This window comes from Osmerus eperlanus, chromosome 3, assembly GCF_963692335.1.
Source record: "Osmerus eperlanus chromosome 3, fOsmEpe2.1, whole genome shotgun sequence".
NCBI lineage: Eukaryota > Metazoa > Chordata > Actinopteri > Osmeriformes > Osmeridae > Osmerus > Osmerus eperlanus.
Genome location: NC_085020.1, coordinates 5,804,053 through 5,831,184, shown reverse-complemented (window position 1 = coordinate 5,831,184; position 27,132 = coordinate 5,804,053). Strand labels below are relative to the sequence as shown.

General features: G+C 50.1%; 1 protein-coding gene across 1 annotated transcript in view; it reads right to left on the bottom strand.

The window, feature by feature from the left end:
• The window catches only part of nrp2b (neuropilin 2b), an 80,520-nt gene that overhangs the window by 5,635 nt on the left and 47,753 nt on the right, over positions 1 to 27,132 (bottom strand). Inside the window, exons 10-19 of the mRNA XM_062456229.1 lie at positions 19,522 to 19,666; positions 17,610 to 17,785; positions 17,336 to 17,509; positions 16,451 to 16,595; positions 8,644 to 8,718; positions 8,003 to 8,158; positions 5,719 to 5,984; positions 5,481 to 5,577; positions 4,182 to 4,214; positions 1,676 to 1,978 (exon numbers count right to left, since the gene is read on the bottom strand). Coding sequence (XP_062312213.1) covers positions 1,676 to 1,978; positions 4,182 to 4,214; positions 5,481 to 5,577; positions 5,719 to 5,984; positions 8,003 to 8,158; positions 8,644 to 8,718; positions 16,451 to 16,595; positions 17,336 to 17,509; positions 17,610 to 17,785; positions 19,522 to 19,666 — 1,570 coding nt within the window. The remainder of the gene's footprint in view (positions 1 to 1,675; positions 1,979 to 4,181; positions 4,215 to 5,480; positions 5,578 to 5,718; positions 5,985 to 8,002; positions 8,159 to 8,643; positions 8,719 to 16,450; positions 16,596 to 17,335; positions 17,510 to 17,609; positions 17,786 to 19,521; positions 19,667 to 27,132) is intronic.

The following is a 27,132-nucleotide window of genomic DNA, read 5'->3' as shown; positions in this document are numbered from 1 at the left end:
GCTGCTTACAGAGCAAACTGAATCCATTCCACAGTGGGCTACACTGGGGTTTGGAGCTTTTAAACAGCAGTTCCTTCCATTTACCACAAACATTCATTTACCGTAGACACAGTAACACCCATGGGAAATAAATTCAGCAACTTAAACACTATGTTTTTGAAATTGACACAATGTACATGTATGTTTCAAATACGCGAAGTACAAGTAAGTACCGTAGCAACAATGCAAGGATATCTTTGATAACAAATATAAAACAGTAGAGAGGACCATCTCTTAGAAAATAAAGAATAACACACACTGCTTTAAGTTGATCTTAAAGCAGATCTTAAATCTCTTAAAGAGATCAAGGAGATCACTATAATAAAAAACACAAAAACATCCATGTGTAATTACAAGGAAATGATCACAATACACTGAAACAACAACAACGCCACCACAACGCTACTACACATGTAGAAGAGCATGACCAGTGTTCATAGTGACGTGGTACAGGTGTGTTTGGGAGGCCAGGACCACTCCCAGGGTTAAGGCCTAGACCGAGAGGGGAGGAGGCTCGGACAGAGTTGAGGACCGTCTGGGAGCCTTCCCCAGACGGTTGCATAAGAAGAAAGCCCACAGCTCCATTCACAAGTACACCAGCACAGTTAGTAGTCTTCCAGTCCTTTCGTATAGGCAATAAAACAACAGTTTAGAATAGAATCGGACACAGGCAAGTCATTCAGGCAAACTCAATGAGGAGAGGAGTTGTGTTAGGGAACCAACGACATTGTTGTCAACGTCCGGAGGGGAAGTCTAGTGTGTTCAGTGAGAGGAAATGGTTATGCTAAAGGTCCTTCATGCTTTAACAGTGTGAAATCCTCACCTGTGTCTGGTCTGTTAGTATAGAGTCTGCAGGCAGGGCCAGTATATATTCTATCAGAGGACCATCTCTGCTGCTGAACCCAGAGAGGGAACACATTACACACGTCCTCTCTTTAAAAGGCAGAAAATCTCTGTCTGTCATGCTTGACAGAGCCTCCCCCAGTAATTTTCATTCTCAACCTCTGTGTGTGTGTGTGTGTGTGTGTGTGTGTGTCTGAACCTGGGCTTCCCCTCTGATGGTGTAAGAGAGTCTTGGCAAATGAGCAGCTTCAAGCCATAAATAAGGTCCCCGTATCTCTTGTTCAATCTACGTCACCCTCCTTCTCTTTCACCTCTCTCTTTCCTGTTCTCTCACCCATCGTCAGTCTCGTTCCCTCCCCCCACCAGTCTCATTCCCTCCCCCCACCAGTTTTGGCTGATGTGTCCTCTTGACAGTGCTGTATCACATTCTCCACGAGCAGAGGATCATGGGATTATGTACCAGCCGAAGGCGTCAGCCTCCAGTCCTCCCAGAAAGACCCTTGTTGGATGAGGGGAAGGAGAGAGAAAGGGAGAGGGGGCAGGAAGGAGAGAAGGCCTTCTCACAGGTTTCAGAAGGAGCGCCAGAGGGCTCCGAAAGCAGGGAGCTCTCTGAGGATTGTGATTGGTCGAGATGCCAGGGGTTTTTCAAGCCGTCTCACAGTCTCACAGTCTTTAGTGTCTCTGAGCAAATAGTCTACAGCTGTTCCTGCTGTCCAGTTGTGTCTGTTGTAATCTCCCCACAAGGGAACGATAAAGCTGGGTTGATTTTGTATCGCACGGACCCCCATTCAACCCTGGGAGCAGGGGTGCTCATCCTTCTCCATCCTGATGGAGAGCATGGGTTCGAGGCCTGGGCCAGCCAGTCCACTGCTGTGGTAGTGGAGGTGGTTGGGGTGGCTCTGGTAGGACACGGTGTGTTGGGTCTTCTTGGCTGCCAGGCGGTAGCGGTAGCAACACAGCACCATGATCAGCGTGGCAGACGCCAGGAGCAAGAGGGCGCCCGCGCCGGCCATTACGTAATACCAGAAGGTAGGGATGGGCTGCACTGACACTGTGTCTACGGTGGGCTCACTGCCGGCAGGTAGGGCCCCCCCTGCTGGTGAAGAGACACACAACAGGTTGGCTGGGCTAGAGAGACATGCAGGCCTTATAGGGTAGAGACTCATATAGGCCGTGTTTGTATTGTTTTTTTTTAAATGTGTGACTTGTTGTTTTTCAAACAGAGCAGACATTTGCCGCACATAGACACGCAGAGGCTCATGCGATGCTGGCTCCAGTGAGGGTTTTGATTGGTCAATGCAAAGCTATGTTTCTTTTGCAGCGCTACTTGTGGGTATAGTAGCTCAGTGTACACAGGGAGGCACTTTTTACAGCAAGGTTAGAGAGAGTGAGAGAGAGAGTGAGAGAGAGAGAGAGAGAGAGAGAGAGAGACAGACAGACAGACAGACAGACAGACAGACAGACAGACAGAGAGAGAGAGAGAGAGAGAGAGAGAGAGAGAGAGAGAGAGAGAGACAGAGAGACAGAGAGAAATAGAAACTGAAAAAGACAGGTAGAGAAAGAAAAAACGAAAGAGATCGAGAAAGAGAGAAAGAGAGTGAGAGAGATTAATCCGGTCATGATACTCAAAAGCCCACATTAAAGACATTGTTTGAATACTTTGTTCAATTCGGTGTGAATAACCTGCCGTGAGCAAATGAAATTCACACAAGAGAAAATCTAGAGAAAGCAGGCTTCTTTAAAGTTCAGAAGATCCTCTTTAAAGATTTAAACACAGCTTGGATTTCAAAGCTCCTGTAGGAGTGAGCTCGAGAAGTGACCAGGTTTCCAGAAACCAAATTCGACCCTCATTTTGCTTTTTCTCTAAAACTTTGAATCAGACACCAGAGGAGAAGGTCAGTTCTGGGAGTGGTCTCTCCAGATTTGTTGTCCTTGGTCTGCATTTCTTTTGTTGCATGCATGGTCATCTGCCAGTCTCCACTACCACAAGCCAAACACTGTTACGGAAACCATGGCAACCAACCCCAAATCACCCAGGACACGAGGGGTTCAGTCTGTTGGTCAGTGCACCCATCCCTGGACACCCCATCCCACCCACCCTCATCCCTCGCAAGAAAAGCCAAAACATTCACAGAAAAAAACAGAACTCTGGTCAAAGAAGGGCTTGACTTAGCACAAGGTTGGGCCCTTTTTCAGCTAGTCCAATTAAGAAAATAAATCAAGCCCCCCTCAGGTACTAAAGTTGACCTATGGTGTTTGACAAGCATATTAGATCCGAGGCACCACAAACTGCCCCCCCTCCGTGTCTGCCCATAAGAGGAGTACCAAAGCAGGGCTATAATCTGGCTAAACCCTGTCTGTCTGTTTTGTCTGAGGACTGCTCTGCTCGCTGGAGCAGAAAGGGAACTTGGGGCGCCACCAGCTCTGCATTTCATTCTCCTAGAGTAAGCAGCTCCTAGAGAGGCTCCTTGTATGGTGCTGAACACACAGTCAGAGGACGACGGGATGATGACACAACAGGAACGATGGCTGCTGCTCTATATCCTCTCCAGCTACACATGGTCTACACTTACATCTACAAGGGACATACAAGGGCCACACTGTCCCATATGGGACATACCAGGGCCACACTGTCCCATATGGGACATACCAGGGCCACACTGTCCCATATGGGACATACCAGGGCCACACTGTCCCATATGGGACATACCAGGGCCTATAGGGGAGATATTAAAGTGAAACTATCATAGAGTGGATCTATTAGGAATATTCTGTCATATAGTAGACATACCAGCACCGTGTTTTCATATAGGGGACATATTAGGGCCATATTGTCATATAGTGGACATACCAGGTCAATACTTTTAAATGGGGGACATCCCAGTGACTCAACTCAGACATACTGAGATGGGAGGGGACATGACCTGCCGTGACTGATACTGTACATAGTGATCATTAATTGATGCCACTGGCAGTACTGTAGGTCTATATGGCTGTTGTTGTTTTTGCCATTTATGGTTTCCATGGTGACAAGATGAGGGTTCATAACAGGGGTCACGGTCCTGCATGCAGGGGGTCATGCTCAGACGATGCTGGGATGCTGACAGGACAGAGGTTTTCATGATGCCCCCCTAACTCTTTTAGACTCAGATATTAGCCTTTGGCCCTGGGCACAGCCCCCCACTGTAGCTCCAGTATGGAACCTGGACTGTAGGAGCATCGTATCATCGACACAGCTGAGCTTAGCAACAAGCAGAAAGCAGGGACATTCACACAGAAGGACAGTGGTTCCAACTCACCGGTCATGTCAGGAGGGAAGGCAGCGAAGGGTTCTGAGAGAAAGAGAAAAAGAAAACAAATGATTACAAAGGCCATGAAATTATGATTGTACAGTGCAAAACTTTAGTGGACCTATTACTTGTCACAATGGAGATACAGTACAGTAATTCAGCATTACTCAGGTTCATTAAATATTAACTCCAAATGGACCCCAGCGTGGGGTTGTAACTCATCCTGTGGTTGACCGTTATGGACTCCAGATGGAGCAGAAATAGAGAGAGGCTGTTGTTAACAAGATGAGGAAGAGGAAACAATCTCTTCCTGAGAGCTTCCTCCAGGAGAGAGAGAGCAACCGAGGGAGGGAGCAGTGGAGAGAGAGAGAGTTCAACTAATAGGAGCCAAAATGTGTGGAGGGAATAGGGAGCAGAAAAGAAGAGAGAGAGAGAGAGAGAGAGAGAGAGAGACGAGGAGATAGGGAGACGGGGCAAAGTGAGAGAGGGGCGAAGTGAAGGAGGGCTAACAAAAAGTAGAAGACTTATTAAGAATGGGTGGAATGCAGACAATGAGGCGGTGCAGAGCCGGGGAGCAGGGGAGCTGCCTTGGCAGGCCTGCCACCATGGCTAGGCTGCTTTCATTGATAAGAACCTTCTCAGTGGGCAGAGGGAGGGGTGCGGAGGGAAGGAGAGAGAAAGATGGAGATGGAAGGTGGGGGCTGGGGGGGGGGGTTAAGGAGGGCAGGATACTTATGAAAGTCATGAGGTTTAAATAGGAAGAAAGTCTCTGCCCAGAATCCTTTCTTTTGAGGCCCCAATGACTTCGGAGTAGCACTAGCAATTGCAAGAACACAATGTCTTATGTATGTCTACAGTAATGCATGCATGGGACTTTTGTATGTGTGATTATTTTTGTGCGTGCGTTTGTGTGTGTATGTGTGTGAGGGGGAGAGAATGTGAATACACAGCTCACTTCTTCAGTGATTGGGCGGCTCTTTCTGTCTAGTAATTCTCAGTAAAGTCTCGGAAAGGCTGTGTTTACCAACAAGGGAGGAAAGGAGAGCAATCTAATGAAACATAGATTAGAATCCCTGCCCAGAGGCTGAGTGTGGCCTAGTTCCTTCCACTTCCTGTGGTTTTTGTGAAAGAGAACATTTTCCTTCTCTGTGGTGTAATAAAAAGAGGAGAGAACGAGATACAGAGAGAAAGAGAGAGAAAAAGAGAGAGGGACCGAGAGATAGATGTAGAGAAAGACGGTTAGTTTAGTCAAACTATACCACTTCAGGCGGAATGGGAGTAGTCACCCACACACACACACACACTTACGTGTGCACTGTTCCAGCTCAGTGGTGGAGCTCATGTGGATGTTGTCTACGGAGATGTGTCCCCTGCCTCCATGCTCAAAGAAGCCCTCGATGACAACCTGGAACACAGGACAGAAGGTCGATGAGATGCCGTCCTTCTCCGGAGACCCAAACTGCCCCTCAAGCCTCCCTCATGACCAGCACACACACACGGCCCAACACAGTGACATGGTGCGATCTGGAGGGAAGACGGCCCCTACCTGATACTCTTTGGGGGACTGAGGCAGGATGGTGCGGCCCTCTTTCCAGAGGGAGCCCTGGTCTCCCCGGAGGGCCCAGAGCAGGGTCTCCTCCTGGTCACTGTCCTGCAGCAGCACCCTCAGGCTGCCCTGGGCCTCCCCCTGCAGCTGGTAGGAGAACAGCAGGCACAGATGCCCTTGTTCAGGCCCCACCTCTGGGCTCACCAGCCGGGCTCGCTGCCTCTCCAGACGGCCGCTCGCGTCCATGCGCAGGAAGTTGCCAACGTCTGGAACAGCAGGAAGTCAGGGATAGATGCAGAGGTTAGGGTTTGTGTCCAGACAGGGAGAAACATGGAGAGTTGGAAGCAGCAGTGAGTGGTGTCTCCTGTGGGCGTCTTGTTTGTCAGCTCCAGGACTTTCCTGGGCTAGCCTGTTACCACACTATCACCACTGAGGGCTGTGGCTCACCGCATTAAAGCTGACACTTTTATCATGCATTTTAATGACGGCATAAATAGCAGGCGTACACACATGCATACTGTTCACACACACACACACACTGATCTTCTCTTAATACCTCAGGTAGTGCTAAATGCTGACGCCCATTGCTAATGCTTGCCCAGTTTGCCGCTTGTTCAGCATAGCCATCATTATTGAGTAAGGATTCCTGTGTGTGTTTTGCTAAACGCTAAATTAATTATTTATCCTCTCCCTCACTTCTTCTCACAGCTAAAGGGTGAGTGAGAAAGGACTGGGCTTTCAAAACAAAACCATAAACATTAGCTACTGCAGCCTGGCTGGCTGGGGAGAACTCCCCCAGCCCTCAACCGTGGAGCAAATGGACTTTTTATCGACAACATTATGTCTGACACTTCGGAGGGAGAAGAAAGACAATTAGGAGAGATGGAGGAGGAAGGGAGAGAGAGAGATAGAGAGAGAGAGAGAGGGAGGGGGGTGGGGGGGTGGGGGAGAAGGGCTTCAGTGTGATCTAACAGGACAGCTTGGCAACAGTGATTAGCACCTGGTCCTCCTCCTCCTCCTCCATCTCACAGCACCCTGCCTCATCACCTCAGTCTCTCACACGAGCGATGACTCGGCACTCCGCTCTCCCTGCTCTACCCTGAGTTAGGAGAAAACTTTTCGGAATCTAGATCAAAATGAATTAATTATGAATCAAGGTTGAGATAACTATTATTGTATAATGCCTAAACAGCTCTTGTCTTTAATTAATACAGTGCAATGTTTTTTTTTTCCTTCTTTCTCTTTTTGATCCTTGGGAATGTAAAAAGGAAAATTAATTACGTACTATGCAAAGGAGATTCTGAGTGTGTGGAAGTCTAGTTAGCATAAAGAGAAATGCCTGTGAGGTGTGTGTGTGTGTGTGTGTGAGTCTGAATGTGTGCGCGTGGGTACATTTACATTTACATTTATTCATTTAGCAGACGCTTTTATCCAAAGCGAGAGAGTTTTACAAAGTGCATAGGTCACTGATCATAACAACGAGATAGCCACAAAACATTGCGAGTAGCCAAAACATGAAGCACACATTGTGAACAACCAAAGTAAGTGCCCAAAGGGAAGAACCATAAGAGCATGTAGTTAAACAAGTTACAATTAAACAATATGAACTGCTATAAGTGCAAGTGTACCTGTGGAAAAAAAGACAAGCAACAATAATAAAAAACAATATATCAGGGTACAGTATATGTGTGTGTGAGTGTACATGCGTGGGTACAGCATATATGTGTGTGAGTGTATGTGCGTGGGTACAGTATATGTGTGTGTGTGTGTGTGTTAGTGTGTGTGTGTAAGAGTGTTAGGGCAGCAAACAAGCAGTCCCTCCTGGGAGTGTTGTGTATAGAGCCAGGGAGAGATCTATGGAGCAGAAGCAGAGCTCATATCAACACAATCTAACTGTGTGACTATCTGACGGCCCCTAGAACTGGATCAGGATCAGGACCAGGACCAGGACCAGGACCAGGACCAGGACCAGGATCAGGACCAGGACCAGGATCAGGATCAGGACCAGGACCAGGACCAGGACCAGGACCAGGACCAGGATCAGGACCAGGACCAGGACCAGGACCAGGACCAGGACCAGGACCAGGATCAGGATCAGGACCAGGACCAGGACCAGGACCAGGACCAGGATCAGGACCAGGACCAGGACCAGGACCAGTCCAGAGAAACAGGGTGACCGGAGGTTGTTTGTACTGTCTGTCAGTAGTGGTCAGGGTGTGCATTGTCATTTTAAGCTCACAATGTATTTGCTGTATGTGTGTGTGTGTGAGCGTCAGATGCCTACCGTCAGATGCCAGAGCCAGGTCCAGGCTGGTGCCAGGTCCAGGAGAGCTGTTGGCCGTGTGAACAGACCAGCTGAGGTCAGACCTGGGGTCAGTGGTCCAGCCACACAGACTCTGCTCAAAGTCACACAGACCACCCTGGAAGGACGGACTGGTCACTGCGGAGGGAGTGAGGGAGGGAGAATTATAAGAGAGAAAAAGACATACAGTACGTTACACTCGTTACACTAAGTGTGCCCATAACTTGAGTCTAAAGTATCCAAAGGAAGTTTTAGGGAGGAAGTGCAACAGCAGAACCTCGTCTCTGATCTCTGGCCTCTGGCCTGAAGCTGCGAAACTCATATTCCCAGTAAAACAGCTTCTCCCCAATGAGCCCTCAGAGGCCTGACTCTAACTGACTCCAACTCCCAGCAGCCTGTTGGTGCTGGGTTACATTATGACATCATCTATGTGCTCCTAAACACCTTGACCCGCTCAGGGGGTTCAGTCCTCCAGTCCCCCACCCCCTCCAGGGTTTAGCTGTCCCTCCAGGCACAGGTCTGGCATCAGCTTACACTCCCCACATCCTGACCTCAACCTGGGAGAGAAGCACCAATCTGACCCAAGATCTGCACCTACTGTGTGTGTGTGTGTGTGTGTTTACCTGGTCTGAGGGCAGCAGTGGTGTCCTCTATTCTGGGCAAGGTGGGCGTGGCCGTGTCAGGTACAGTCGTGGATTCTAGAGAAAGGACAAACACACACAACGTTAGAACACACACGTATTATGAGGTAACAGTAAACAAACACACGTGCACACACGTGCACACGCATGCATGTGGCCGGTCAGTAGCTGGAAGGCCTTGGTAGCAGGGCTTGCGCAACTCGACTTATCTTCCCCCTGACCTGCATGACTGCTGAGCTGAGTTCCATGACGGAGCCTCAGAGAGCTGGCGTCAGAACCAGTTTGCACCCACACACACACACGCACCCACACACACACACACACAGTGATGGATGCGCTACTTTCAGTGACCTTGGCAGACGGAGCTATCACACGGCATGGGACCACCGCGGCACACATCAAACGCACAGAGGGAGAGAGAGACAGAGAGAGACAGAGAGAAAGAGAGAGAGAGGAATAGATAGTGTGTGAGAGGAGGAAAGAGAGGGTTCCTGTGCTTTACGACTATAGTAGTCCATATAAGTACCCCTGGCCTCTACTGTTGTCACTGCTGTTGCCTTCTACCATGCCACAAGTCACACAACACCACATTGCACAGAAAAACCACAGAGGAAGACGTCTCATCATACACACGCACACACTTACACACACACACATAACCACAGCTGGAAAACTGCTTAGAGTGCATGGCCTTGTGCAAACTGTTTAAAGAATGTTAACCAAGGTTAAAAAACTGCCTAATTGGGACCAGAAGGCCGGTGATGTGTGTGTGTTGGGGTTAGGGAGAGATGCCCCATAGATGATGTCAGGGAACAGATGATTGTGAGGCTTGCGTGGCACGAGGATCACCCACAGTACCTCACCACATCTCTCTAGCTCTCCTCTCTCCTCCACTCCCTCTCTGCTCCCCACATCTCTCTTCTCCTCTCCGCCACTCCCTCCCTCCCTCCCTCCCCCTCTCCCCCTCTCCCTCCCTCCCTCCCCCTCTCCCTCCCTCCCTCCCTCCCCCTGTCCCCCTCTCCCTCCCTCCCTCCCCCTCTCCCTCTTTCCCTCCCTCCCTCCCTCCCTCCCTCCCCCTCTCCCCCTCTCCCTCCCTCCCTCCCCCTCTCCCCCTCTCCCCCTCTCCCTCTTTCCCTCCCTCCCTCCCTCCCTCCCCCTCTCCCCCTCTCCCTCTTTCCCTCCCTCCCTCCCCCTCTCCCCTTCTCCCTCTTTCCCTCTCCTTCTCTATCCCAGGGTAACTCTAGCTTGTGTTGTTTCTGTTTCTCTAACCGCCAGCCTCATCACTCAGACCTCCTCCAGCCTCGAAACCTCCAAACCTGAAACCCGTGTTGTTCCACAGCCCTGCTGCTGCTGCAGAACTCTACTTGTTTCCATGAGTCACAGGGTCTGTGGTCTGTGTGTTTGCGGGTGTGTGTGTGCGTGTGTGTACTGAGGAGAGATGTGTTTACAGAGGCAGGGTGAGAGGACAGAAGAGGCATATGGGATTCTTATGTAACCTCCCAGATACAGGCTATGATACCACTGTTATGATTAAGACCCTTGGTATTCCAAAACAGAGAGCTCTCTCTCATACATACCCAAGCACACGGAGACACTGTAGGGTTGCGATGAGAGTGTGAGGCGTGGGCTAAATGAGTTGTGATTGACAGCCTTTGGCTTCATTAGTGCCATTACTCTTACACAGCATAATAGGCCAATGTTAGTCACACACACACACACACTCGTGCAAGCACGCACAATCACACCCCCACACAAACACACCAGGTCTGCTTCATTAGAATGAGAGAAGAGCACCTAAATCCTGTGATGAAAGAGGAGGCCCCAGCTGGTATGTATCCTGACATTCAAATCTACTAATCTGGTGCCCTTTACTTGAGCAATTAACCCCCCAGCCAGCCAACCAGCCAGCCAGTTAGTCCTGGGAAGACAGGGGTAGCTAGGCAGGTAGAAATACATCACACACACCCTTCCCTCCTGCAGACACCTAAACCTCCAGCACTGCTCCACAGGGTCTCTCTCTCTCTCTCTCTCTCTCTCTCTCTCTCTCTCTCTCTCTCTCTCTCTCTCTCTCTCTCTCTCTCTCTCTCTCTCTCTCTCTCTCTCTCTCTCTCTCTCTCTCTCTCTCTCTCTCTCTCTCTCTCTCTCTCTCTCTCTCTCTCCACAGAATCTTTCTGTCTGTCTCTTTTAATTTCTTTGGACATTTCTTTTCTACTTCTTGCACCATCTCCCCTTTATTTCTCTCTCTCTCCCTCTTGTCCCCTTCCCCCTTACTGTCCTAATTAGCAGGGATAGACATCTGACTCCCCCCCTCCCCAAATTGTACAGGTCCCATCCACTAGTTAAAGGTCAGGCTCTGTCACCGCGGTTACGTGACCTTTAGGCGACACAGGGTCCTGTCAGGCGTGACAGGGCCGGGACAGGAGAGGGGATCGTCACCTTCACAGAGCTGTCACTCTCTACACACATGCACACACACACACATGCAAATATGCACACATAAAAAGAGTGGGGATGGACAGTGACACTGCAACACTCAGGTACTGTAATCAGGTTTGGGTTAGAGTCAGTGTACAGTCTGCTATGAAGGGTTAGTGTTTAGGGCATAGTGTGCTATGTAGGTAAGACTGTTTGTTGGTGAACACTAAGTCTGTTTGGTACTGTACATACCACATGATTGAGTGAACTGACAGGTTACATAGTGTGTGTTAACTAAGCCCTCGCGGGCTGGAGGAATGGCTGTATAATGTCTATGGGTTTGGCCCCCACTTAACACTACAGCTATCCTTCAGTCCTCTCCCTCTCCCATGCACACAACACACACACACGCACGCACACACCTACACACACACTGGTCACCAGCAACGGCTGCCTCTAAAACCACTGACACAGCACAATGTGCGGAAACAGGAAAACTGTTCAATTATGGAGAAAGCTTTGGTATAAATCTTCCTCTGACAGCCAAGCTAACTATTGGCAGCAGCAGCTGGGGGGAGAGAAGGATGCTGGGAAAATGAGTTCTTTACAGCAGAAAGCTCTCCGGTCAGAGTGTTAGGGCTAAGTGTCCAGGAGAGAGGAAAGCCTCACCATAATGGTGTTCACTGAGTCTGTACCAATAACCCAGACACACAGCACTCTGCTGCTGCTCTGCTACCAGTGGGGGGGGGGGGGGGGGGAGGGAGAGAGATCACTTTCATTTCGTCAGACTTAAATCGCTTCCAGGATTTCAGAACAATGAGGTTTTCTGAACAATCTGCAGTAAGCCAATTATAGCTTTAGATTTTGATTAATTTCAGGCAACGGATGTAAGAGCTCTTAATGTGTATTTGAATAATTCTCTTTGACAAAATGAGCTACTTTAATAGCACTGCTGGCTAACACACAAACACACACACATACACAGAATGAAGAAGAGTGAGGCAGTAATCCTCCCAGTCTGTTTGTTAGACCATTGATAACAGCTCTACCCTCCAGCTCCAAAGAGAGGCAGAGGATCTGTTTAATACTAATGACAATCACACACACACACCAAGTGGCACAAATTCATTAAAAGAGCACTACTGCTATAGTAGCTGTTTCAGCGCGAGGTGGTTTCAAGTTTGATGTGATGCACAGATGATTCCTCCAAAGAACCTATAGATGTGATAAACCCCCAGGCTGCCTGTCAGGAAGGCCCAGTGACAACATAAGCCTTCAGAGAGAACTACAGCTGTCCATCAGCTTGTAAAGGGATTCCACCCTCCACCTCCTCAGTAATGGACACATGGAGAGCTTAGACAGAGTTTAACAGCCTCCAACACATTCAGAGAAGGAGGGATGGAGAGAGATAGATAGAAAGAAAGAGAGAGAGAGAGAAAGAGGAAGCGTGACTGATGTAGAACAGGGAGGAAAAGTGAAGGGATCAAGCCAAATATTTAGACAGGGAGGATGCAGTGGTGGAGCCCTGGGCTGGAGAGGAGAGCAGCGGTGTTGTGAGTGAACCTGCGCCCAACACTAAGCACTTCCATGTGTGACACTTCAAACCAGATGAGAGGGAGGAGATGAGCAAGGGCACTCTGTACACAGCACACAGATAGAGAGAGATAGAGAGAGATAGAGAGAGATAGAGAGAGCAGGGGGGTTGGGAGAGAGCTATATTTTCAGTAGCATAGCTGAAAACCCTGGCCAGACTTGGGCTGTAACATCCATCCCCACCTTCTCCTCCTTACAGCTGGAAATGTGCCACTTCCTGTCTCTAATGGCTTCCTCAGCGCGCTGTTCCCGGGTGCGGGTGGGGGTGGAGCAGGGGTGAGGGTGGGGGTGAGGGTGGGGGTGGAGCAGGGGTGGGAGTTGGGGGGGTGGCAGGAGCTTTTGGCAGGGACTGGAGTGATTGCGCTCGACCCTCTCTCTCCCTCGTTCTCTCTCCTACTCTCGGCTCCAAGGCAGTCAGCCATTTTCCATTCCCTATCAGGGGTGGAGTGCTGGGGGAGGGATGGAGGGGATTGGGGGGTTCGTATCTTGGGGCCTATCCCACCAATCCCCTGTCAGGATCTGGAGGCAGGCCACCTCCCTCACATGTGAAAGTGATCAGTATGATGATAGCAGCGGGGCCTGCCTTGGCAACCTGCCACGGAGAGCTCCGGAACATCAGAACACCTGAACATTCTAGAACTGGAGCCCTGGGACTCCTCCCCTAGGAGCAGGGTCAGGCTGCTGAGGCCTGCTTGGGTCATTCTCTTCAGTCTAAGCAGGGAGTTAAGCACTCGCTGGCTGGCTGATTCGGACTGGCTAGCTGACTGACTGACTTACACATTGACTGACTGACTGACTGGCTAGCTGACTGACTTACATACTGACTAACTGACTGGTTGGCTAGCTCACTGGCTATCTGACTGACTGACTGACTGGCTAGCTGGCATTCTCCAGCTTTGGGCACTGGTACAAGCTAAATGAGTGATAGCTCAGCTAGTCTATATGGAGATGAGAAACAGAATGCTATCCCAGACTCCTCTAGCAGCACTAAACAATGAGCTGGAGCCAGAACATGCCAGCTAGGTGCTGTGTGTGAGGGAACGCAGACAACACCAGATGGCTCAGCTAGGTCGGGAAAGGAGTTTGCACTTCTCATGCTTGGGTTGACGGTTCAAGTCTCTCATGGGCCTGCCACACTGACTAAGTTATGGCATAGCATTGGCCCACAGCTACAGCACTGTCTGAAGATAGTTTGATCTCACAGTGACTCTCTCCTCATAAGGCCCTGTGGCATCTACTCCCTGTAGAGGTCACTGTCCTACCCTGTGTCAACACCCACACCCACACACACACGTGAGCACACAGCCAGGCACACGGCACATACACACACACACCAGCAGTCCTCAAATCAACAATGAATAATGGAGACGCTGCAGTGATTGGAGTACCCGAGGTCGGACCGGGTGCCTTTCACGCTCCGCCTTGCACGGCTGAGGAGCGCGAGATGTCTCATTTTATTTATTCATCAATTCATTATTTCTCTCTCTCTGTCTCTCCTCTCTCTCTCTCTCTCTCTCTCTCTCTCTCTGTCTCTCCTCCCTCTGTTCATGTGGGGAGCAGAGACAGGCAGCACTGAGGACCCAGAGCCTCTTCAGAGACCACGGAGGAGCCAACCTGAGGAGAGAGATCCTCTCTCGCTTGGTGTTTGCATTACCAGGAGAGGTCCGGCACACTTCAAGGAGTGTGTGTGTGTGCGAGAGTGTGTGTGTGTGTTAGAGGTAAACAGGCCTGTTCAGTGGACTGAAGCTGATGCACTCCTCTTAATATTTAATCTCCCCTACGATTCCCCAGCCAACATAACGGAAAATAACAACAAGAAAGCCAAATAAAGTCCTGCTACTCTGGACAAAGTGGCCAGAGACACAAAGCGTCATGGCCTCTCGTTCACCATCGGCCATGCGCACAACCTTACTGACAGGGTTAGGAGGAATGGCTTCAATCTTGACTAGATTCAAAACAACCTCTTCGGCTTAAGGGTTTAATAGACCCGAGTAGAATAAAGTTGAGTTGTGCTTTAACACACCACATGTTATGCAAGCTTCATCAATCAGGCGTGTAGCAAAGGGGCAGATGGTCTGTGCGTGTAAGTGGGAGAGTACATTGTTATGGTTAATGCACAGATTAAGCCCAGACCCTCTTCCGACTGTGGGTTAAGGGGCTGTGTGTGTGTGTGTGTGTGTGAGACTTGCTCCTGGTTAAGAGGCAGAAGATTGAGCCCCCTGCCTCTGGAACATCTGGTGCCCAGACCTCCAGACCTCCAGACCCCAGCCTGGTCCAGACCAACGCAGCGCTGCCGTATCACACACTGGAACAGCAGGTCTCCCTGTGGAGATCCTCAAATCCCTCTCCTCACTTTCCTCCATCCATTCTTCTCTCGCTTTCCGTGCATGTCTTCCCACACCCTCTCCCAGCCTTTATCACTTTCCTGCTGCGTCCATCACTTTGACTATAATCTATCCCTCCAAAGCCCTCAATTACTCTTTCTCTTTCCCCTTTCTCTCTCTCCCTGAGTTAGACTTCCTCTCTCCTCTCTCCTCCTCTCCTCCTCTCCTTCTCCCCCCTGTTCTCTGTACCTCCAGAACAACACAGGGCTGTGACGCCAGATGGCTAGTCCAGTACCGCAGTACCAGAGCAGCCAGACAGGACCTGCCCCAGTATGGCTCCTTGACCCATCTGAAAGCCCAGCACCACAGTTTTTTGGGGCGACACAAGTCTTAACCCCGGTGGATCAATTCACTTCACAGTTTAACGCAGGCTAACTCCTTTCCCCTTGTCCCCATCATAGTCTGCCTGTGGCCCAGATCTGTCACATCTGGGCTAGACCCCCCATCAGGGTACCAGCTGCCCTACAGGCAGGTAGCTTTATATAGCTAGAACTTGGACCACAACCTCCTCCACAGACACACACAAGGAGCGCACACCCGCATGCACACACACACACACACACACACAGTGATGCTGACAGCCCGTCACTGACGGCCACCAGCCTCTTCCTGCCAGGGAGGCAGGACTGGGTCCAGGGGGACCAGGTTTGTGTCATATCCTGTCCCTATCTTCACCTGCCTCGTGCCACTTTCACTTCCTGGAGGCCCAGTGCCGATGTCACATGCAGTCAACATAAAGAGGATATGAGAGGATAGAAGTGGAGAGGAGAGGAGAGAGAAGAGAAAAGGAGAGGAGGCGAGGAAAGGAGAGAGGAGAGTATCTTCCTGAGCTCTGGTTTTGTAACTTATGGAACCTTACATTATGTAACCTAAGAGATAAAGGAACAAAACTGTGTGCATGCATGTGCTGTGTCCCAATCCTGGTCTCGACCCAGACAGCTTAATCTATAGTCTGCTGATCCCAGACATGTAAACCATATAGTGAAGCTGCTTCTGATCCCGCACACACATGTTGTCTTGTTTCAGTCACGATAATGACATGCTCAGACTGGACAGTATGCGGTTTGGAATGTGTGATGCCGTGTTTACTGTGTGTGTATGTGTTCGTGTGTAAGGGTGATTATCTCTTCATGTACCGAATTCCTCTGTAAGAATAAACAGAACTTCATAGAGAAATGCTCCGACAAAGTACTGTTGAAAGCAGCCATTAGCAAGAACACACTGTTTTATAGTGTGTTAGTTTACACAGTATGAGAAAGCTTGTGCTTATGTGTGCGCTCGTGTGTGTGTGTGTACACGCGGGCCTGTTTTTACGTGCGTGTCTGCGTGTGTGTTCTGTGTCAGTGCGCTCGGGCATGTGCACGCGTGTTCATGTGCACGTGTGGAGGAGTTCCTACCTGGCAGGTCGCACCCCAGCACCTCCATCCTCATGCCGATCCCAGCGGGGGACCACCTCTCTGGGTAGACCCGCACGAACTGGGCCACCAGCTCCTCGAACCGCCGCACCTCGGGCGTGTCATAGTGAATGTTTCCCTCGAAAATCTGAACATGAGGGAGAGAGAGAGGGAGAGAGAGAGGGAGAGACAGAGAGAGAGAGAGAGAGAGAGAGAGAGAGAGAGAGAGAGAGAGAGAGAGAGAGAGAGAGAGAGAGAGAGAGAGAGAGAGAGAGAGAGAGAGAGAGAGAGAGAGAGAGAGAGACAGAGAGAGACATAGAGGGAGAGGAGACGGTGAGAAGATTGAGCTCTCCAGGCAGCAGGGAGAGGCAGGGAGAGGGGGGCCCGGAGTGACTGGCTGCTGCAGCAGGCTGATGCCTGGAGTGGTCGCCGGGCGGAGGCATTTTTAATTAACGCCAGTGTAAAAGATGAAATTGAAATGTTATCACGTCTGAGACTCTAATGGAATTCCATTCTTTCAGTGCTATGGAGGAGGGAGAGAGGGTGAGAGAGAGAAACGGAATGAGAAAGAGAGAGAGGGTGAGAGAGGCAGAGAGACAGAAAGAGAGAGGGAGAGAGAAAGAGGGAGGGAGGGAGGCTTGTCTTTGGATCTGAGACTGACTCACTGAGAACAACTGCTGCTATTAATACCCTGCAGCTGAAACCATCCTCTATGACTGACAGACACACAGGGCTGTGTGTGTGAGTGTGTGTGTGTGTGTTTATCTGTAACTGTACAACCAGAGTACGAGTATATCCACAGCATGCACACAGCAAAACTGTATAAAAACATGTGGGCATGCGTGCATGCCTCAGAGTACAGTACGGTTGAGTGAGTCCATCCTCTACCTTGGCATGGCCAGTCTTGATGTCCTGGATGAAGGTCCAGTCCTTGCCTGTCAGGCTGTGCGCCAGTTTGTACTTCCTGACGAAGGCCCTGTTCTCAGCGCTGGTACTGCCCTCCACGCTGCGCGCCCCCTGGGTGATGATGCCACTCACCGTCCTGGGTACAGCCAGGTCCACCTGTCAACACATCACGCCGTCACCCTTCCTGCCACACTGTCACATCTTGCTCAGTGTAGCATGTGGTGCCACTAAGGGAGCTGGGGGGGGGGGGCCCTACCTGCAGCCACTCCTCCCCAGCCAGGGGCTGCGTGGGGCTGGGGAACCAGCCTGACCTGCTGGCCACCAGCCGCGCCGCGCCCATGGAGCCATGGATGTCCCTCATGGAGGAGGCAGAGATCTGGGAGTCGGGCAGAAGTCCTGACATCATGCCCTGGAGCTCCGAACAAGGGGCATCTGGAGGGGGGGGAGGTCGTTGGAGATGTTTGGGGGAGGCAGAAGGGAGAGTGAGAAGCGGGGGGGTAAGGGAGTAAAGAAGGAGATGGGGGGGGGGCACAAAGACGAGGTGGGGGGGCGGGAGAGGGAGGGGGAGTGGCAGAGAGAAGGAGACGCGAGTGAGGGAGATTGACGTTGACGTTTCAAGGCTAGCCAGATGAATGTTTCATGGTGTTATGTCACTCGCGGAGGCATGAGGAGTAAATAATGAATCAACTAAACAAGTGACTGTTTGGTCGCACCGCCACACTGACTACAAAGGAACCTGGTCAGATGCGACAAAGAATCATGTCAACATCGTTTATGGTGTTCTCTGTACATTACTGTAGGTGACAGCATGCGAGGGAAAAGTAGGGGGAGTTATTTTGGACCAGGCAATGGTTATTACAATGGCAATGGTTTTTACACAGATATGTAGTATTAGGAGATGGATATGGAGGTTTCTGGAGAAGAGCCCTCGACAAATGGACAAAGGATACCGAACACATCCACACACACTCTGAAATCCAGTTAAAACACGCACACAAACTCTGTGCAGTTAAAGTATACACACACACACACTCACTCAGAAGTACGGTTCAAAGACACACACACACACACACACACACTAAAGTACGGCCCACACACACTCCCACTGCGTTGGCCCTGCTAGTCAAGGACGAGAGCCAGAAGATGCAGCATGGAGTCATCCTTCACTCACACACGGTGTGGACATGAAAAGGTGCTAAAAATAAGGGGATGCTGGTGGTGGAAGCCTACGCTGGAAAGAAAAGGTATGGAGGAGGGGGAAGCAAAAGAACAGGGAATTGGAAACGAGGGAAGAAGAGATGCATTATGGGATGGAGAGATGGAGGGTTCTAAACTGAGATAGGAGAAGAGGGCAGCTCAAAATGCCTGTTGGATCCCTAACACAGGAGCAGAAAAGACATTTCAAGTTGGATTTAAGTTAGTGACGTGCCAGAGAGTGGTTGCCTTATATCTCGGGCCATCTTGAACCCTTGCCAGAATGTCCTTGTGATGTTTGTGTTTGAGTGAAAAAGAGAGAAAGAGACGGAGAGGCCGAGAAACAAACGTAAATAGACACACACACAAACAGACACAATCCTGGTGCCCACACACACACGCACGCCCGCACACACACAAAAACACACACACGGGGCACTCCATGCCTCCCAGTGGGCATAATACAGGGTATTATGTTATGAGTGATGTGCAGTGCTGTTGGTCCCATGGCCCACTGAGTGCTGGGTAGCCCTGGGCTAATATAGACACCAGGATCATGTTTATGTGTCATTTGTGTCAGCGCTGAAATAGCTCCCCTAGCTAAAAGCCCATCAGGGCCCTGAGTGTGGCCCTGGGAGGCAGTGAATAGGCTCCTAATACAATAATGATGGAGGAGATGGCGGCAGTGATAACATCAGAAGCCCCCTGCTCTCATCAGCTGCAGGGGGGTCAAACACAATGATGGGCTGCCTCGTCACCACGGGGACGGAAATAGAACAATCTCATTAGGTGTGTGAATAGCTCTGGGGATGGTATGGAGGGAGGAGATGGAGGAGAGGGAGAGCAGGTGATGGATGGATGGATGGTGGAGAGAGACAGGGGCAGTGGTCTGTCTCTGTCTCTGTCATAGAGGTCACGCATTGCGGAGCCTTCAGCCCACAGCATTAGCCTGCTGAGCCGAAGCTAACTCTCACCGGTGATCTGGCAGCCGTAGAGCTCGAAGCGCAGGGCGATGCCGTTCTCCCAGGTCTGGGGCCGGATGCGTACGAAGCGGGCGAGGACGGGCTGGGGGATGCGGTTCAGAACCACCTCCGTCGGGTCGGTGTTGGCGTGGAACATCTGGAGAGAGAGGATGGGTCAGTCACACACAGAACCACGTCTACACACGTTATAGAATGGACATGAACAACCTTGTGTGTTTGAATGTATGTGTGTGTGTGTGCATGTAAGAGTGTGTGTATGTGAGTATGTGTGTATGTGTGTGTATAGGGAACAGAAAGTGTTCCTTACAAACAACCTTGTTTCAGTGGCTTCCGTCATGTGACCTGTACCCTTCACTCAGGAAGTTCACACAATACAACCATTGTGTGTGTGTGTGTGTTGGCTTTGTGAGGAGAAGAGATGACAAGCTCTGATTGTAAATCTTCATCTTGTCTGTCCTGAACTCCCTTTGTCCAGCTTCAGGTCTCAGCGCATGCTTGTGTGTGTGTGTGTGTGTGTGTGTGTGTAGCTGTGTGTGTGTAGCTGTGTGTGTGTGTGTGTGGAGAGTAAGAGGAGCAGGGGAAGGAGGCACAGGGACAGCTCTGGTCCAGTGCACACAGAGAAAGAGCAGGCTCTAAGGAGATGACCCACCCTGGGATCCTATAACACTACAAGCAGCTGGTCAAGTCTGGACTGGGTCAATATTGCCCTACGTATGTGTGTGTGCGTATGCTTGTGTGTGTGTGTGTGTGTGTGTGTGTGTGTGTGTATGTTTGGCTGACTGTCTTTACATGGCAAAACTCCAATAAGGAAATGAGAACGTTTATTAAGGCCAACGTGGTTTTGTTCTTTGACTACAACCAGATCAACTCCCTTTTAATGGAACATTCCACAGCCAGAATAGACAACTAAAGCTGCATTCAGAACATAATTAGACGCTGTTTAAATCCCTCAGCCTCCGTCATTACCTACTATGGGTCTCAGATAAAGAGAGACAACTACTACGAGGGGCGGTTCATTCCCAATGGCTGGTGACAGGATTCTAAACAGAGGGATGTGGAGAGATGGAGAGGAGGAGGACAGGAGGAGGGATTGACACCTGACAACACCACAGTGGAGACAGCTGCAATGAGTTAATGACCCACTGTGTGAAGAAAGGACATGCCCTCAGTCTGCACGCATGACTGCCACACACACGCACACAGACACACATGTTTGACTGATGGAGCAATACCGGATGGATCTGTCCACAGAGGAAGCAGCAAAAAGTCTGCTGGTGGTGATGTGTGTGTGTGTGTGTGTGTGTGTGTGTGTGTGTAGGGGAGGAGGTGATGTGTGTGTGTAGGGGGGGGGGGTGTAACACATCACCCACTGTGTGTGTGGGAGAATCCTCCTTCTCACGTACCCCTGACATAACCTCGCCGGTAGTGGTAGGAAAACACACGCTGTCACTCCCCCTCCACACACACACACACACACACACACACTGACTGTGGGGCCCCTGTGTACTGACATCCCTATTGGGCTCTCAGGAAGACACAACTGGCTGGAGATACAGTCACAGTGACATTCATGCTGTCTCTTGTGCCCTCCTCTCTTTCTCTCTTTCTCTACCCGACACAGACACACGTGCCAAATATGCTTGCATCTCTTTCATACTACCTTCCCCCCTTCTCTCTCTCTCTCTCTCTCTCTCTCTCTCTCTCTCTCTCTCTCTCTCTCTATCTTTCTCTCTGTCTCTCTCTCTGTCTCTCTGTCTCTCTCTCTCGCTCTCTCTCTCTCGCTCTCTCGCTCTCTCTCGCTCTCTCTCGCTCTCTGTCTCTCGCTCTCTCTATCCAGTAGTCGACTAGCTCAGCTTTGTGTGACCCACAACAGCCCAAGTCCTTCACCAGTAATAGGGGTGAAGGGGTTTCCCGCCCATGGGAGCAGGGGCTGCGTGTCATCGGAGATTTGAACACACGCCCCTCTGGTCACAGAGCAATGTCAAGCCCTCTCAAGTCTGAGCACAGGAACATGAAGCGAGAAGAAGTCAAAATGACCAGAAATGGCTAAAGGCCAAAAAGTCTTAATGGGATAGCTGAGTGTAATTATTGAGCGTTGCTCTAGGGGGGCTGTTGAAATGAGTGTGGGGACTGGGGGGAAGGGGGAAGTAATTTCCCCCGACACCCACTCCAACACAGGGAGCCCGGCTTAGTGACACGCTGGAACCAGCCATAGTGAGTCACTCAACATCAAGGAGTCCCCATTGAGACACACTGTGGCATAGGCCTTGTTGTCTGAGTACAGTGGTGTGTATCCAGTCACACATACTACTGTTTAGCATGCAGGCATGCACACACGCACACCCATGAACACACACACACCCACAGCCTCCTCCACAGGTGCAGTGAAGGACAGCGCCCCGACACACGGGACTGGTGGGAGACATGATGCCTGCTGACAGCCCTGCCACTGCTGCAGTCTCTCTCTCTCTCTCTCTCTCTCTCTCTCTCTCTCTCTCTCTCTCATCCCGCCTCCTCTCTCTCCTCTCAGTCTCTTTCTATTCTCTCAACTCTGTACTCTTATATCTCCTCTCTCTCTCTCTCTCTCTCTCTCTCTCTCTCTCTCTCTCTCTCTCTCTCTCTCTCTCTCTCTCTCTCTCTCTCTCTCCTCTCTCTCTCTCTCTCTCTCTCTCTCACCTCTCTCTCTCTCTCTCTCTCTTCTCTCTCTCTCTCGTCTCTCTCTCTCTCTCTCTCTCTCTCTCTCTCTCTCTCTCTGTCTCTCTCTCCTCTCTCCTCTGTCTCTCTCTCTCTCTCTCTGTCCTCTCTCTCTCCTCTGTCTCTCTCTCTCTCTCTCTCTCTCTCTGTCTCTCTCTCTCATCTCTCTCACATCTCCTCCCTCCGTCTCTCTCTCTCGCTCCTCTCTCCATTCTCTCAACTCTGGCCTCTCTTCTCATTTCTGCACTTTTCTCTCATCATTGCATCCCTCTTATCCGTCAATACCCTGTCTCCCTCTCCCTCTCTCCTGTTCTTATCTTAAATCCTCACCTGCTCATGAAGTCTAATCTCTTTTATTGTTTACAGCATCTCTGCTTGTCCTACATAAGATTCACACCTAGAAAAAGTTACAAGAGATATATCTTGGCATTCACATGTTTCTGGAATGCGATATATATGCGAATATATGAGCTATAGCAGGTGGTGTTGTCAGTCTCAAAGGAACCCATCCAATCTGGCAACAGACAGCAGCACCTGCTAGTGTCCCACCTGTGAGAGGGGTGGGGGGGGAGGTGTGGGTCAGGTGTCAGGTGTGTTAAGTGATGAAAGTAACACTAGACCTGAGCCTCTGTCATGTGCACCCACCTTCCACCACAAACACACACCTGTGCATCCCAAAGCACACACACCCACACACCAGTGCCCGACACACACACACACACACAAAGGAGTTATATATATATCCCACCCTTTCAGCTGACTACAATACATCAGAGAAGAGGAAAGTGAATTTGAGGGAAGGTTCCGGCTCTAGGGTTTGTGAGGAGAGGACAGGGCTACAAGCTGCCGATACAGGTCTGAACATCCTCCTCTCTCTGAGCGGTCTGCAAGGGCCAGACACACCTGCAGAGAAGCTCTGATGGATACAAGGCTTCTGAGTGATCTGGAGAAGGCCTCAGAATGTGCTGTGATCACAGGACACACACACACACAGAGACACACTCACACACACACACACACACCTGAGCCTCTCCTTTTAGCCAGAAAGCTGAGTCGACGGAGAGAGGCTGGCAGACGGATGCTTCTGGAAGGCATCTCACATTTAACATTATCATTATAAGCCATAAGCTAAGATACACTGACAGGGTTTGGGATACCGAAGATCATCCAGTTCTTCACTCAAGTGTTGGGGTAAGATGCCCCTAAACACTATCCCTGGATCAGTTTAGTGTTTCCTCAGGGACTTCAGATGTGGGCTCTGGGGGTGGCAAGCTGACCTGGATCTGTACCGGAGAGCAACCTGAACTAGGAGACTGTCCAGAAACCTTATCCTTTCTCTGCCTTCAACACCCTCCAGGACCAATCAAGATAATGGAGACTACTGTCCTACTGGACACACACACACACACACAGGCAGGTGCGGGGGGAAAATGAATAGTGAAAATAGGATTAAGTGGAGTTAGACTGGGAGTCAACAGAGCAGTTAGTTTTAATCCTAGTCAGGTGGGTTAAAGGAGGTCTGTCTACTGCTGTATACTCCACGTGCTGTAAGGTCATACTGCATACTAGTGTGTGTGTGTCGTGTGTGTATTCCATTTGGAGGGCTTCTCGTGTGCCTGCAGGGTAGTGTCAGTCAGTACAATGCGTGGGGCTGCATGGAAGAACTGAATTATTGAAGTGTCCGTTTGTGGCTGGTGCTGTGCACGTCTGAATGTGTGCAACTATGATTGTGTGCGCGTGTGTGTGTGTGTGTGGGTAAGGGCTAATGAAATAATAAAGACCCTCCTTCTTACATGTTGTCACAGAGGGACAGCAGACCTCCCACCTGGCTGGGATTTGAGCAGTGCACACGACTCTCTATACCGACAACAGCAACCTGGGGCTGACAGTGGAGTTCGGGGACACATGCAGAGAGCTAGTTCCTCATTATACCTTTCTCACCCTCCCTCATTTTCAGTACATCTGTCCCTTCCTCGCTTTCTCACTCTCTTTCTCTCACTCCTTCTTCAGTGCCTCTGTCCCCTCTCCTTCTCTCGCTCTCCTCCTTTGGACTCTGTAGGCACAGCAGGACGACGTGGTCAGCTCAGCGCTCTGCTACTCTCATTTTTCCACACTTCTGTTCCTCCCTCTGTCCCTCTCCACCCATCCCTCTCTCCTCCACCTTCACCCTGCTCCTTCCTCAGTGCTCCACCCTTCTCCAGATGAAGATGTTGACAGCAGGTTCCAGCTGGCTGGAGTCCATTGCTTTCCCAGAGGGAGGGGTGTGTGTGTGTGTGTGTGTGTGTGTGTGTGTGTGAGTGAGTGAGTGAGTGAGTGAGTGAGTGAGTGAGTGAGTGAGTGAGTGAGTGAGTGAGAGGAGTGATGAGAGAGAGAGAGAGAGAGAGAGAGAGAGAGAGAGAGAGAGAGAGAGAGAGTGAGAGAGAGAGAGAGAGAGAGAGAGAGAGAGAGAGAGAGAGAGAGCACTTCACTTGGCTGTATCTTGTTGTGGGGCAGAGGCCAGGCCTACAGCAAGCCTATGGTTATTTGACGATGTTGCTGAGCTGAAGCTGCTGTCTATTCTGGCAGCACCCTGTGTAGACCTGTGACCTGGAGGCCCTGAAAGCCTGGGGTGTCAGGGGCCTGGGGTTGTCAGGGACCTGGGGGTGTCAGGGGCCTGGGGTGTCAGGGACCTGGGGGTTGGTTGGAGAGATAAGAGCTGATAGCCAGGAATAGAATGGTGTTGCCCTGGACTGATCTGGGGTCAGTGTCTTTGCTTACCCAGTGATGTTCAGGTCAGGATGAAAGGTGGGGGTAAACTGATCCCAGACCTGGTCTTAGGGGCTGCGTCCCCACCAGGAGCTAGAGGGGCCCCTCGTGATGCTGTGGCTGACAGAGATGGATGGCAGGGGGCCAGAGTGAGGTCAGAGGGAAGCTGAGAGGATGGGCTAGGTTGCCGTCTGCCCCGCTCCCAGGAAAAACTCTGTCACCAGCATGTGACTACTTTCCAAGTAAGGACATGCATGTGTGTGTGTGGGCGCATATGTGTTTGTGTGTGTTTTGGTTAATTGTTACTTGCATGTGTAAGTGAGGGAGAGAGATGGCATGTGATGGTGGACAACAAGGCGATTCAAAGCAACGCTTCAGTGTGTCTGATAACAGCATTCCTCTGATGTCTGATGCTCGGATGTGAGGCTTTTATAAACCAGCCGGGATAAACGCTCAGAGATATCAGTGAACATATCATGCTGAACACCGCATATTTGTGGGTCTCTTTGAGGTCTACTGTCTTTACATGGATTGGTAAATACAACAACAACACACACACACACACACACACACACTACAGTTGAACAGGACCACAGACACACTGTGGATTACAGTATCCAGACTATGGACAGCTGTGATGTTGTACTGTACATACGCGCCCCAGACAGGATTAATGAAATAGATAGACGTCTCCGAATGGAATATTCATTTTGGACGACAGCACTATGGCTTTTCACAGTAATATTTTAAGTACCGTAATGTACCTCATACTGTGAAATTGGTTTTGATAATGTATGCACATTGCAAGAAGATTTCTGTTCCGTTTTGTTATAATTAAATACTGTTATGTCTGTCTACTGTATGTGCAACACTTTGTCTATTATACTGTCTGTTTACAGCTTAGCAGGCTGAAGTTGTCTGCTCAGAATAAGTCTCCAAATTGAACATGGAGGAAATGGAAGTGGAAGAGGTACAGAAAAAATAGACAGGCATTATGTTTTACATCAGGAACCTGTTCTACATCTTGAATGCTGCCTTCTTTAACAGGTTTTGTCATCTGATCAGTTCACCACTCAGGCAATCTTTTCCAGAACTTTCCATATCCTGTGAGCAGTGTGTGAGAGTTTTTAAAGTACAACCTAACATACATTCCATATGTTCCATGTGGCTTGTAACATGACTTTAATGGCATTATTAAATAGCTTTCAGATCTAACAAATCAGTGTAATGTTGTGTGACAATGGCCGTGTCCTGGAGCTGTCCTGCAGATGTCAGAGGAGACGAGGACCAGACTTGCTCACGGCACAAACGCCTGCTGGCCTGGAAATCACACTGAGGGACACGTACAGCAGGACTCACACAATGTGTGTGTGTGTGTGTGTGCATGAATACTGAATGTGTGTGAGCATTGTGTCCACCGAGGGCTCTAAGCACCAAACCTCTCTACATTTTGTTACAGAATAACATTTGTAAAAACAGCATAAATTGACCTGTCTTGGTTCTGATGGCTTTCTCAGATGTACGATGCCCTTGGGAGGGAATGAGAGAGAGAGAGAGAGAGAGAGGATGAGAGAGAGAGAGAGAGAGAGAGAGAGAGAGAGAGAGAGAGAGGCATACGGAGGAAGGAGGAATGGAGTGATTGAGGGAGAAGGGGGTCAAAGTGAAAGAATGAAGATATCCAGACCAAGGCAGAGAGCAGATCCAGTATATTGATGTAAGGCTTCAACCAGCACAACATAGTTCATCAGAAACAACTGAGGGATAGTCCCTGTAGCTTACCACTACCCGCCCACCCCCCCTCTACCTTCTCTTGACCTGGGAAGATTGGATACACAAAAACTCGGATAGATTGGATCGATGGAACACAGTAAAATCTACGTCTTGTCCATTGAAACGATCTGAAGGAATGCTCTCCTGATGGCCTCTGTCTCCTGCACCAATCCTATCTTCTCACATCTCAACCAATAAATAGTCGGCAGCTCCTCAACATCCTAGTGATTAGGAAAGCTAGGTTCCTGTGTCTACAGGCAGTGTGAGTGGCCTGGTAGGTCATCCAGAAGAGGCCCAGAGTGGCATGGCCTGTGATGCTGACAGACTGTCTGTGCTACCGGAGCCGAGAAGGGACATTAGGCACCACGGCGCTGACACTGTCATTTCAACAGC